The following is a 14,025-nucleotide window of genomic DNA, read 5'->3' on the forward strand; positions in this document are numbered from 1 at the left end:
TCAAACCTGGATCTCCCACATTGCAGGCAGACGCTTTACCATCTGAGCCACAGAGCTAAGGTCAATTAAGTCTCTTCAAGGAGAATGTCCTTTATTATTTAACCTCTTGCATGCATGCCAAGTCACTACAGTCATGTCTGACTCTCGAAACCACATATAGCCCACCAGGCTTCTCTGTCCATGGGATTTCCCAGGCAAGAATCCTGGAGTGGGTTGCTATTTCCTACTCCAGGGGACCTTCCCGACCCAGAGATCAAACCCATGTCTCATCATGTCGCCTACGTTTGCAGGCCAGTTCTTTACTCCTAGCGAGACCTCAGTCAGTTCAGTTGCTCATTTGTGTCCAACTCTTTGCAACCCCCTAGACTGCAGCACGTCAAGCCTCCCTGTCCATCACCAACTCCCAGAGTTTACCTAAACTCATGTCCATTGAGTCAGTGATGCCATCCAACCATCGCATCCTCTGTTTGTCCCCTTTTCCTCCCGCCTTCAGTCTTTCCCAGCATCAGGGTCTTTTCCAATTAGTCGGTTCGAGACCTGGGAAGCCTCAATGGGACAATAAGAAGCAGCAGTCTCAGGAATGAAAAAGAGTCCAATGTTTAGCAGAGTAAAAGTACTGCCTGCCAGAGAGCCCAGCCAAATGCTGGTGGGCCTGTTGTCTATGGATACATACTTCCCATCGACCCATCAGTGACTTGTGACTTCCCTGCTTTAAAGGGGTCCCTAAATAAGCCACCGTTTGTCAAGAGTTATTTCAGCCCTTTGTAGCTTCCCTGCTTTAAAGGGGTCCCTAAATAAGCCACAGTTTGTCAAGAGTTATTTCAGCCCTTTGTAACCATGTACGTACTTTTCAATATCCAATCTGAATCCTTTAAATTAGGCTACCAGGACCTGGCTCCTTGTCCTATCTCCCCAGAACTGTCCATCTCACCTTTATCCTTGGTTGCAGACTCTCGGGGTCCAAAAAGGCCCAGAGGACCTGAGTTCAGTGGCTAGTCCTATACCTCTCCTGATAGAAGACGTGGGAGAAGTCACCTGTTAGGACACTGCTCTGACTTAATGTCCACATCACCCCACTTTAGAAGCACTTTCTGAATTATATGTTCTCCAGCAATTTTACATTCTCCTTCCTTCCTTCTAGAAACTTCCTCCTCCTCTGGTTTCTAGGTTTCCTATTTTTCTGCATCTCTCTGGGGCTCTACTCAACCCCTTACATGTTTCTCTCTCCCAGGATTTGACCCTCTTGACCCTCCACTGTTCTCAATCATCTTCCCCAGGTGATCTCACCCAAACCCAATGGCTTCAATCACCCAATGTCTCCCTTCATGGACTATTACACAGTGATTAAAATGAAAACTATGAAGCCAGGAATATATCCCAGGTTGTTTCTGACTTGCACACATTTATCTGTACTGTAATTACAGACTCTGAGTTCAGTAGGCAGACTAGAAGGGCAGGTGGTGGGTGGGTGAGTGGACACATCCTGTAGCTTGCTCATCTTCCAACCTTTGGGAAACCTGTCATCTCCTGCTCCACATGGTCTTACAGAAGCATCAGTCATAGGGACCCCAATACCTCAGACGCAGTGATGGGTTCAAATCCAATTACTTCTGAGACTTTCCTACTAGCAGGAAGACTGATACTTTTGATGGGATGATAGTGGTCATCTTAACTCCTGGGCAGAGCTTCTCTTCAGAATGAAGTCAACCATAAATGAAGCAAGACTAAGAGGGGGTGAGAGCATCTGAGCTCCATGATCTTGTCTGAATTCCTGCTGTGTCCCCGTTTACCCATCCTGATTCCCCACAGTCATGAAAACCAATAAATGCCCTGTTGTTTAAATGAGTTGGAACTTGGCTTCAGTCATTCCCAGACCAGAATTCTAACTGGCATAGGTTAACTCAGGCAAGAGGGGAAAAGTTGATTATTATTTAGACTTCTCTTAGTGATGCTCCCCTGGTGACTCAGAAGGTAAAGAATCTCCCTGCAAAGCAGGAGTGAAGTGAAGTGAAGTGGAGTGAAGTCGCTCAGTCGTGTCTGACTCTTTGCGACCCCATGGACTGTAGCCTACCAGGCTCCTCTATCCATGGGATTCTCCAGGCAAGGATACTGGAGTGGGTTACCATTTCCTTCTCCAGGGTATCTTCCCGACCCAGCGATCAAACCCAGGTCTGCCACATTGGAGGCAGACGCTTTAACCTCTGAGCCACCAGGGAAGCTGGCAAAGCAGGAGACCCAGGTTCAATTCCTGGGTCGGGAAGATCCCCTGGAGAAGAAAATGGCAACCCACTCCAGTACTGGACTGAAAAGCCTAAAGAATCTCATGGACAGAGAAGCCTGGTGGGCTACCGTCCATGGGGTCACAGAGAGTCAGACATGACTGAGCAACTAACACTTTCACTTTTACTAGTGATGCTGTAACAGTGAGCACTTAGCTCTCTCCCTGAGACAGACTGGGACCTGGGACCCTTAGTTGCGGTGCTTGCACCTGGACACACATCTCCTCCAGCAACAAAATACAAAGAAACTGTATGGGACTAAAAATAACCATGTGTATGTGCAGTTGGGGGCAAATTCTGGACCCAAAAGATACAAAGAGACCAACAAATCCACTGTCACTTTTGAAGAGCCTGGAGCCAAAACAGGGGGTCAGGAGCAAAAGCAGGGTACTGAGCATATCCCCTGCCCACACCACCACCTAAGAGATGGGCAAGCCACTCCTCCAGCCCAAACCCTGGACACACCCATCCCCTGTACCCTTACCCCACACTTAAGGACCCAGGGAGTGAACAAGGGAATCTGCTGTTTGTGCTCGCCCCCCACTCCAGCAGCAGGGACCCCAATAAAACTTTGCCTGAATTTCCTCTCTGGCCTCCAGTCAATTTCTAGTTATTGGGGAGGGCCAAGAACTCTGGTCAGTAACATCCTCTCCACCCCCCAACCCCCACCCTACCCCATGTACCCATTGTTGATTTGGTTAAGGGCATAAGGAAGAAGCCTGGGTGCAAGGTTATTCTTTCCAATCCCTCATCACAGAAATCATGCCAATCAGCCAGGTGAATAGAGGTCCTTTTTTTTTTTTTTTAAACAAACCTTTATGGGTTTAAAAAAAAAAAACAACCATCTTAAGTATTGTACAATATAAGCACTGTCTCTAATACAAATCACGGTCGGGGGGAAGAGCAGACACACCCTCCACTTGGGTCACACAATAGGCGGTAAAGCATTTGTGTTCTTGGGGGAGGACTTTTTGTTCTGTTGTCCCGCGGAGGTCTTGGACTCCACGGGCCCAACAGCCGCCTCTGGCCTTCTGGAAGCTTCTGCCAGATGAGGCAGCTGGATCACCTCAGCCGTGTGCTGGCCAGAGCCTCGCTGATTGCCTGGATTCTCATCCTGTTTGGTGGCGCCATCTTTGATTTTGTCTTTAGCCTCTGCTGGGAGGACCACATCTGCCAAGGAGAAGACAGCTGGAACAAGTAAGTGGTCAAACGTGAGTTGTGTTCTAACTGTCCAACAGGTTCTAAATCACTTCTGGGAAACCCTGGTGGTAACGATACAAAAATGGTTCATTGGTAAAGCACATTCTACATGCAAGACATCCTTCTAAGCATGCGTGCTCAGTCACTGAGTCCTGTCTGACTGTTTGCAACCTCTCGGACTGTAGCCCGCCAAGCTCCTCTGTCCATGGGATTCTTCAGGCAAGAATACTGGAGCGGGATGCCATGCCCTTCTCCAGGGGATCTTCCCGACCCAGGGATCAAACCCAGGTCTCCTGCATCTCCTGCAGGTGGGTTCTTTACCACTGAGCCTCAGGGGAAGCCCATCATTCTAGGCTCTTGACAGTCACTGATTCCTTCACTCTTTCCTGCAGCTAGACAGAATCAGCCTTACTCTCATTCTCATAAATGGAGAAACTGAGGAACAGAGAGGTTAAGTAAAGTGCCCAAGGGCTCACTCCCCGTGAGTGGTGGGGCCAGAATTTATCCCAGATATCCTGACTCCAATGATCAAGTACATAACCCTGAGGTTATATTGCAGATAAAAGATATTTGCATAGTTTAGTAATCTGTCTGGTAAAAATTCAAAAGGTAATTATAGGGTACGCACAGGAGGATAGATTGAAAGAAAAGGAGAGGAAAGAGAATTGAAGATAGGAGCAAAATGGAAATTCCTAATGATGAGAGGGGATTAAAAAGGAGAACCTAGCCACAACCAAGTTTCCTGAAAGAGGAAAATTCCCAAATGAAGAAATGGCAGGCCGGGACTGCCACTGGAGGTCCAGTGGTTAGGACTTTGCCTTCCAGTGCAGGGGCTGTGGGTTAGATTCCTGGTTGGGGAGCTAGGATCCCGCATGCCTCGCAGCCATAATTCAAAACATTAAAAAAAAAAAAAAAGGCAGAAGCAAGCAATGTTGTAACAAATTCAATAATGACAATAAGTGGTCCATATCAAAAATCTTTAAAAAAACAAAGAAAGGAATGTCTGGCTGGTGGTGATGAAACCAGAGTAATTAACCAAGGCTGAGCTCAGAGAAACTGACATGTGGTCCTCCAGAGCCACCTGACTCCCTGGGATTATGAAGACAGAATGGGCTATTCAAGAGGCTGTACCTTTTTTGCCAGAGTGATGCTGTACTTGAACCTTGTCCTTCCTGGATTCAGAGGGGAAACAGAGACTCATTTTCCTCAAGGTCTGAAGCCTGGGCCGAGCTTTGAGGTTCCGAGGCTCATGAATCCAAGCATGCTTGAGCGCCTGGTCAGGGGTCATGCGAAGAGAGGGCTCCCAGCTACACACCAACAAAGCCCAGGACCGGTTAGGGCTCTATTTCCCTTTTTAATAATGAAATACTCTCAAAGACCCCAATAAAGAACTTAAATAAAATATAAAGATGGTTCATTTTTACAGAACCCATTTAAGCAATGTTGTAACTCAGAGATATCACAGAACAGAGATTATGACATACAGTGTTACAGTGTGTGTGTGTGTGTGTGTGTGTGTGTGTGTGTGTGTGTGTGTCTGACTCTTTGTGACCCCATGGACTATAGCCTACCAGGCTCCTCTGTCCATGGAGTCCTCCAGGCAAGAATACTGGAGTGGGTTGCCATGCCCTCCTCCAGGGGATCGTCCTGACCCAAGGACTGAACCCAGGTCTCCTGCATTGCAGGCGGATTCTTTACTGCTGAGCCACTAGGGAAGCCCTCATTTTGAAGCACCTGGAAGCAACAAGTAGAAGTGATCTTTTTAGAAAATGTGTATGACAAGCCAAGGAAAATCTCAGAGCCCAAGGCTTCCAGAGTTCCTAACAATTCGCTTACGAGAAATAGCATAGAACATCTAAACCAATGGACTTCAGGATTTAATATACGAAGAACACCAAAATGAAATACTAAGATCACCAAAATGAAAAGATACTTAATTGCTATTCCCAAACTTTGGAATTTGCACCTCCAAATACATCACAAAGAAAATTAAAGAATGCTAGAATATTAAGATTGTAAGGGGGACTTGGTGATAATCCAAACTTCCAATGTAGTAACAAAATATATTTGACAGAACACCCACCACGGAGTCATCTTGCCTTTCTTGAGTAATTTTAGTGACAAGGCACTAACTCACAGAACTAGCTATTCTAACTTTTAAATACTCCAGTTCTTTAAAAGTTCTTCATTTTGATTGAGCCAAGATCCACTTCCCAGGAACCTTTTCTTATATCCTTTAAAGTTCTTTTTCAATTTTTATTTTTGTGGCCACCCCACCCAGCATGTGAGATCTTAGTTCCCTAAACAGGGGTTGAACCTGCACGCTATGCACAGGAAGCGAAGAGTCCTGACCACTGGACCACCAGGGAAGTCTCAACCTCTTTAAAAATAGTGACAATAGGCATCTTTCCTGGGGTCCTGTAATTAAGACCCCACATTCCCAATGCAAGGGGCCTGGGTTCGATCCCTGGTCCATCCCTAGAGCCCACATGTCACAACTGAAAGATCCTGCATGGTCTATGAAGATCAAAGATCCCATGTGCCACAACTAAGACTGGAACAGCCAAGTAAGTTAAAAAAAAATTTTTTTAATAGTGACAATAGCTAGTACTTTCTAAATACCTTCTAAACTAGGTCCTGTTCTAAAATGATTTATGTGCTGTTTTTTTTTTTCTATGACTTGACTGAAGTGCAGAAGTACCTACTTTCTAAGGTTCAAAATATGCCTAAAGATACTAAAAAACTGTACATATTAAATGTTTTCTAGCTCACCCTTTCCCTAATTCCCTCATATGAGAGGATTTAGATTATAAATCCTAGGGGAATGGGTGGGTATGGGGCGCTGCTGCTGTTAAGTCACTTCAGTCGTGTCTGACTCTGTGTGATCCCATAGACAGCAGCCCACCAGGCTCCCCCATCCCTGGGATTCTCCAGGCAAGAACACTGGAGTGGGCTGCCATTTCCTTCTCCAATGCATGAAAGTGAAAAGTGAAAGTGAAGTCGCTCAGTCCTGTCTGACTCTTAGCGACCCCATGGACTGCAGCCCACCAGGCTCCTCCGTCCATGGGATTTTCCAGGCAAGAGTACTGGAGTGGGGTGCCATCGCCTTCTCCGGGGAGGGCGCTAAAACCAGCTTATATTGGGTGTGGATTCAAACAGTCCCAACAGGCTCTGTGAAGACCTTGGCTTCAGTTCATGAAGCAGGAGACAAGGAGGACGTGCCTACAACCTCGCTGCCAGACAGTCAGGCCAAGGAAACAGGAAAGCTCAACCCACACACTGTGTACTCCAGGGCAATCACTTAACCCCACTGAGTGTCAGCCTCTGAGTCTCAAAACAGAACAAGTCATCTGCCCTACCAATCACACAGGACGATGGGTGGGTGGATGCAGCCTGATCAGGCAATGGATGGGGAAGCACCCTGTAAATCCTGAAGCTCTACGGTCTGTGTTCATTGTGCTGTCATCAACTGCCTCCCAGACTTTCACCCGCAGACGTGTGGGAAAGGACAGAGCTGAAGAGGAAGCCCCAGAGTCAAAGACACCCTGACAAACTCACACCAAGCACCGCCTGAGGAAGTCCAGGAAGCTGGTGTCGCAGGTTTTCAGCAACACGGTGAGATCCTTGGAATCCGGGTATCTCTTTTTCCCCCTGTTGTTGGTTATATTTTTAGGAAAACCTTTGGAATCTTTAGAGATACAACATTCTGTGTTTAGTTCCAGGGGTAAATATGCACTGATCACATCACAGCTGTTCGCTTGACCGGGCTGCTTCTTGGCGTGGTCTCTGCAGCCTTCCCCTGCTCCGCCCCACACTGCCCCCTCCCCCAGAACCCCCACACAAACACATCCCGAAGCCCCAGCCAGTGTGAAATAACCACATGTAAACCAATCCCATGAACACAATTTACAAACAACGTTTCCTACTACTCCATATGTTCTGAGCCTCCTTCCCACCACCTCCTCCCAGAATCAGTTAAACGATTTCAATGATTTAACCTCAACCAATGCAAAATAATGATTATGATGATAATAATAATAATAAAATAATAAAACATGTAAAAGTAAATATGAAAAGACAGAAACATTCAGCTCTGAGCAAAAAGGATATTGTCCATTCTTGGCTTATCTCTGCCCCTGTTTCGTCCTTCACTTACCCCAAAATGTGACAATTTGGGACATCCATGGAGAATAACAAGAAAGTCATTTTAGGAGAAGGCATTTGCTCTTAGAACTCATGTACAAACCACACGAGGAAATTAATTTCTTTTTTTTTTTTTTACAGTCATGTGAACATTTTGTCCATAATTGCAATGATCAAACTTGGCTGGTGACTTAAGACACAGCTTAGAATGCCTTTCTTCAGCCGTTTCCACCATTTTTAAAGCCCTCACCAAATGTATGATCTGTCATTGCTGAAAAGCAGCCCTGGAGACAGCTCCAAAGGTGAGAACACCTAGTGCGGTGCTTTGCAGGTGAGACCACTCGCTTGGACATCCACCAGTGAGCGCGTTCAGAAAGATGACCGTGTATGCTCATACCTTACAAGCACTCATGCAAAAGGGTGGATATATAGAAACATGGACTTCCCTGGTGCCTCAGAAAGTAAAGCCTCTGTCTACAATGCGGTAGACCCGGGTTCGAGCCCTGGGTTGGGAAGATACCCTGGAGAAGGAAATGGCAGTCCACTCCAGTACTATTGCCTGGAAAATCCCATGGACAGAGGAGCCTGGCAGGCTGCAGTCTATGGGGTTGCAAAGAGTCGGACACGACTGAGTGACTTCACTTTATATAAACACACACACACACAATTGACACACTCCATGGAATCCTCACAAAAACTCAGTGGGGTTCATACAATGAAAGGTACACAATGAAGTGCTTCCAGCTATGCAATCCATGCAGTCTCAGTGTGTCCAACAGAACACCTGCTCTTTTTACTGAATTCCTGGAAGAGCCCACAAATGTGTGTTTGTGTGTATATACACGTGGGTATCTCTATGTGTTTCTACAGATACAAATGGGCTGGGGGTACTGCGTAGGGCATGGGTCTTGTTTTTGTTGTTGTTCAGTTGCTCAGTGGTGTCTGACTTTGTGACCCTACGGACTGCAGCACACCAGGCTTCCCTGTCCTTCACCATCTTTTGGAGTTTGCTCAAACTCACATCCATTGAGTCGGTGATGCCATCCTACCATCTCATCAAATCCCCACTTTCCTTTTGACTGTGGCACCAGGTTCCCACCTTATCCTATGCTGTCTTTTCACAGATTATCAAAGAAGAATCAGAATCACGGGCTTAGAACAACACAAACCCTACAGTCACCCTTATGTAACTGCTTTTCTTGTACAAGTTTTTCCCGCCTCTCTCTTCTCCATTGCCTCATTTTCCTCCCCACCTCCTTCTTGCTTGCCTGGACCACCTACATCTCTTGCTATCCTTGAAGCAACATCACTTTGCTCCTAATTAGAGATATTAACTTGGAGCGGCTGGGGCGGTCGAGGACCTGGTGACCTCCCAAGAGACGAGAACTGAAATTGGCAGTGTTTCCCAGATTCACCTCATCCTAAGCTGCTGTAACAGCATACAGACTCCTGACCCCCATCTCAAAGCCACCACATCATAGGAGGATGATGGGAATTAGCACTATTCCCAAGAACCCAGATGATTCTCATAGTCAGATAAAGTTTGGGAAGCATAGAAGTAGACGAGGCTCCCAATAAAGTCCTTTCTTGTGCGGGAAGGGAAGATGCATGATGCTGCTACCAAAACCACATTGCTCATTCTGAAGCCTGGTGCTGATGGTAAAAGTCAGGTTCCCGATGAAACGGACATGTGTGAGCCTTTGCTATCCTCTTACCAAAATGCCCTCTATTCCCTTCCTTCTGATTCCCCCAAATACAGTCTCCTGACTTCAGGGTTATAGGCTTGAGAGGTGAGTCGTCAAGCAGGTGGGAACAACACGAGCCTACTCATCTTTCCCTAAAATCCTCTGACATTCAAAAGGCTGAGTTAAAAGTGGTGAAGGGGAAAAGTATATTTGGCGTCAAACAACCAGTTCTGTCGTCCTGAAGTTACACCAGTGAGTCAGCCAGCCCTTCTTTCAAAGAAGATATGCTCTCATCAGACCACTTTCAAAGAAGCTCTAGCCTGCGGGCACTTCCCTAAGCAGCCGGGACACCAACACTGACCCTACTCAGCTCAGAGAGGCAGTCTTTACGCCTCTGGCCATGACTACATGCTGACGTTAAAAGATGTAGTCATTGGGATGGCTCAGGACCAACCAATCGGAGTGGACGACAGTTTTGGTATTGGAGGGGGATCCTGGAGGACTCTTTCTTGCCAGACCTTAAACTTTTAGTTTCTAGCTCATGGGCTCCCCAGGAGTGCTGGGAGAGATGCCAGAGAACCTGTGGCTGTGGCAGGGGCTCAGGGCCATGGCTTTTTCACCAAATGATATAGAAATAGACTACATTTTAACCCCCCACGTGGCTGAACCAATATACATGGACTGATCATTGATACGACTGCAATCTTTTTGTCCAGGAGGATCCCCCAGGGCAGTGTTTGTTTTGACTGTGCTACTGATGGGACAAGATGTGTTATTCAAATGGCGGGGAGTCCCTTCAAGGAGCCGTCTTCCCTCACACCTGGCTTTGCTCCTCTGGGCTGTCATTAGGGGCTTTTGCTCCATGGGCATCCCTTAGGAAAGGGACTGCAGACCTGGGACTGGCTTCACCTTCCGGTTCAGAGTGGCCCAGAAGCCCTGCCTCAGTTGCACCTCGTTCATTCATCTGTCTGTCCCGCACAGCACGACTCGGCTGGAAGGGCAGAGAAGCCTAAAATCCAGAGCCTGGGAACTATGACGGGGGGGCAGCCTAGGGACCATGGATAAGGCTGAATTCCAGCAATTAGACAGATGTCCTGTGCATAACTGACAAGCCATCGCATATCTACAGCAAAACTGTACTGACAGCCCTTGCTTATCCATTTTATAGCAAAGTCACAGTGAACCTGGAACAGTAAGGGCCTGGGCAATTAAGAAAATTTCAGCAGGAAAGAATAGGGCTCCATTAATGATGAAATGGAATGATGGAATTTTCCACTGTTCTTGCGAGGACTCTTCTGCTCTTTGATTTCCCTTCACAGTGCATCATGTGAGCGGGCAGGCAAGCTGCTAGGGGAGGTGGGGAGAGTTTATAAAAGAGGGTAGAGTTCTAATCTTTGAGGGTTTGAGACCCGCTGATGGGTCTTCTAAGCAGGAACCTGGTCACTCTCAGGCACCTGCCAAGACCTCATTCCTGGTATGACTTCCCCACCCACCTCCATCACACACCTGGTACCATTCTCAGCATCTTTTCACTTTTCTGAATGAAACCTCTAAGCACAGCCTGCCCTTTGGGGTGGGGCCAGAGGAAGAGCATCGCATGGGGTGTAGGGCATGGAAGGTGTCTTCGAGGGCTAGGGAATCTTATCATTCACCGTGGTAAAAAGAGAGTCAGACCCGGGACTCACCAAAGAACATCTGTCTCCTGGAGGCCGTCTGGATGAAGCGGGATGGTGGCAGGCCCAGCACCTGCAATAAGGGCAAAGTGGTGGATTCACACTCCTGGGGTCACACTCGCCAAGACTGTTGGAAGTGGGTGGGACTTTGGTCAAACTGGTTTCTCCAGACAAGGACCTGAGATATGAAGTTAATACGGCTTCCCTGGTGGCTCAGTGGTAAAGAATCGGCCTGCCAATGCAGGAGACGCAGGTTCGATCTCTGGGTCAGGTAGATTTCCTGGAGGAGGAAGTGACAACCCACTCCAATATGCTTGTCTGGGAAATCTCGTGGACAGAGAAGCCTGGTGGGCTAGAGTTCATGGGGCTGCAAAGGGTCAGACAGGACTGAGTGAGCAAACGACAAACAGCGGCATGAAGGGATGACCTCAAGCGAGTGGTGGAGCAGTACCACAGCCTGAGGCTCGACTCCTAATCCAGGGCCGTTCCAGTATCCTGAGATTCGATCGGCATTGCCCATGTTACTCTAAACAGGCATCAGCACTAGCCAGGTGGGCACTCAATGTGGCTGCCAGCTCTCACTGCCAGAGTGAGTAAACCAGTGCAGCTGTGCACCACCCGTGAATGAAGGAGTGACAGCTCCCAGCTCAGAGCATCAAAGGGAAGGGGAGGAAAAGCAGATGGGAACCACCAGATGGACATCAGACCACAGGATGACCTTCTGAAAAGAAAAGAGCAGCGTCTGCCTGGTCACCTTATCTGCACAGCAACCTACAGGGCTGCACAGACAGATACGAGGGGTTTCCCCATCAGCCCTGGGTTCCTGGCTTTCCAGCCTGGTTCCCAGCCATGTCCCTTCCCTCGTGCTCCTCAGCTTGAGATCAAGAGGAAGCTGAATCAGTTCTGGGGCAGTGGGAACCTCCACTTGGACCTGTTGCCCCCTCCCCAATTCTCCTGGGAATTGGAAGATGATTGGCTCAGGGATGCTTCATTAAATCATCCATCATTAGCCTCAGAAGCCATGGACTCTGGTCCCCTCACTTTACAGAGACCCAGAGCACAGAAGTGAATTGTCAAAGAGACAGAGGAGTAGCTTCCAGGTTTACTGATTTCCAGAGTAGTGTTCATCCCACCGTGGCTATCATCATAGCACCAATACCTAAAGCATTTGAATACTCTATTATTAGTTTTAACCATGAGATGAATCTATATTAATTCTCAAGGCTATATGTGTCTTTCCAACTATCTTTAAGAAAATCTAGAAAATACAAATTTGGAATGGATGGATGGATAAACAGGTAGACAGTGAGAAATTAGCTATACCTTTGTTCACAGTCAAAGTATCACTGGGAAAATCCTAAATGTGAAATTTCCACTTTGGGGGATTACTTTTTCCTGTGCTGTCTAACTTGGCTTCATAGTGAAAAGAAAAATTAAGTGTTAGTCGCTCAGTTGTGTCTGAATCTTTGCAACCCCATGGATTATAGTCCATCAGGTTCCTCTGTCGTCTAATTTGGCTTCATAACAAAATACCTTTAAGTAAGAGAATAGCAGGCATAATACATGATTATATGAGAGTCTTGGTGAAACCTTTTCATTGGGAGATATTCTTCCCAGAAAGTTAACTAATGACTGAACAGTATGTAGATTTTGTTGGGTATTGTGTCAATCTGGTTTTTAGATTCTTTTGAATATATAGGAAAGTTGTTTAGTTGCTAAGTTGTGGCCAACTCTTTTCCAACCCCATGGACTGTAGTCCACCAGGCTCCTCTGTCTATGGGAGTCTCCAGGCAAGAATACCGGAGTGGGTTGCTATTTCTTCCTCCAGGGGATCTTCCTGATCCAAGGATCAAACTTGCATTTCCCATGATCCTGCATTGACAGGAGGAATTTTTTTTTTTTTTTTTTTTTTTACTACTGAGCCACCTGGAAAGCCTGGAAAGACTGCTATACCAGTCTTATTTTAAACATCATGATTCATAATATGCTGGAAATTACATCCTTTGCAACTAGTTAAATTTCTGATAAAAATGTTAGATGTCAATTCAAATGTGTACATAATTTCAAAACACCCAACCCTCCCCTGTTAACAGATGCTGGCCACCGCTCTACAGCGAGCCAGATGCCACTTGGTGTCTGAGAACAGAAGTTACCCGCCCTGAGGGTGTCGGCTGGAAGGTAGCCCGGCCCCCTCACCTCCATGATGCAGGCCAGCTGCTCCACCTCGTTCTCCCCGGGGAACAGTGGGTAGCCCGTGTACAGCTCGGCCATGATGCAACCCAGGCTCCACATGTCAATGGCCATGTTGTATGGATGGCCCAGGATCACCTCTGGGGATCGGTAGAACCGGCTCTGGATGTAGGTGTAGACTGCATGGGAGAGAAGAGAAAGCTCACATGGAAACCTCCCAGAGCACACTGCACCACATATCTGCAGCACTCATGACTCATCCATCGTTCAGTCACTCTGTCTGACTCTTTGCAACCTCATGGACTGCAGCACACCAGGCTCCCTGTCCTTCACCATCTCCTGGAGTTTGCCCAAACTCATGGCCATTGAGTCGGTGATGCCATCCAACCATCTCATCCTCTGTCATCCCCGTCTCCTTGTGCCTTCCACCTTTCCCAGCATCAGAGTCTTTTTCAGTGAGCCGGCTCTTTGAATCAGGTGGTCAAAGTATTCGAGCTTCAGCATCAGTCTTTCCAATGCATATTCAGGGTTGATTTACTTTAAGATTGACTGGTTTGATCTCATTGTGATCCAAAGGACTCTCAAGAGTCTTGTCTAGCACCGCAGTTCGAAAGCATGACTTATGAGTCCATCCCATATCTGTCTCATCACATCATCACAGCAGCCTGATTATTATGAGGTGTTGTCATCCTCAAGTTGTTGATAAAGAGCTCTAAAGAAGGTATTGTTCTAAGGAAGTAAATTTGTCAGGCAAGCTTTTTAAATGATCTCTTATTGGAGTATAGTTGCTTTACAATGTTCAGATAGTTGCACAGTGAAGTGGAGCAGCTATGATGTTATTGTTCAGTCGCCCAG

General features: G+C 47.0%; 1 protein-coding gene across 1 annotated transcript in view; it reads right to left on the reverse strand.

Moving 5' to 3' along the window:
* Positions 1–3,063: 3,063 nt before the first annotated feature.
* The window catches only part of DYRK4 (dual specificity tyrosine phosphorylation regulated kinase 4), a 48,736-nt gene continuing 37,774 nt past the window's right edge, over positions 3,064–14,025 (reverse strand). The window contains exons 11-15 of the mRNA XM_042247628.2: positions 13,177–13,349; positions 10,993–11,053; positions 7,038–7,167; positions 4,611–4,786; positions 3,064–3,449 (exon numbers count right to left, since the gene is read on the reverse strand). Of these exons, the coding sequence (XP_042103562.1) occupies positions 3,205–3,449; positions 4,611–4,786; positions 7,038–7,167; positions 10,993–11,053; positions 13,177–13,349 (785 nt within the window). The 3' untranslated portion in view covers positions 3,064–3,204. The remainder of the gene's footprint in view (positions 3,450–4,610; positions 4,787–7,037; positions 7,168–10,992; positions 11,054–13,176; positions 13,350–14,025) is intronic.

The sequence above is a fragment of the Ovis aries genome, chromosome 3, assembly GCF_016772045.2.
Source record: "Ovis aries strain OAR_USU_Benz2616 breed Rambouillet chromosome 3, ARS-UI_Ramb_v3.0, whole genome shotgun sequence".
Classification (NCBI taxonomy): domain Eukaryota; kingdom Metazoa; phylum Chordata; class Mammalia; order Artiodactyla; family Bovidae; genus Ovis; species Ovis aries.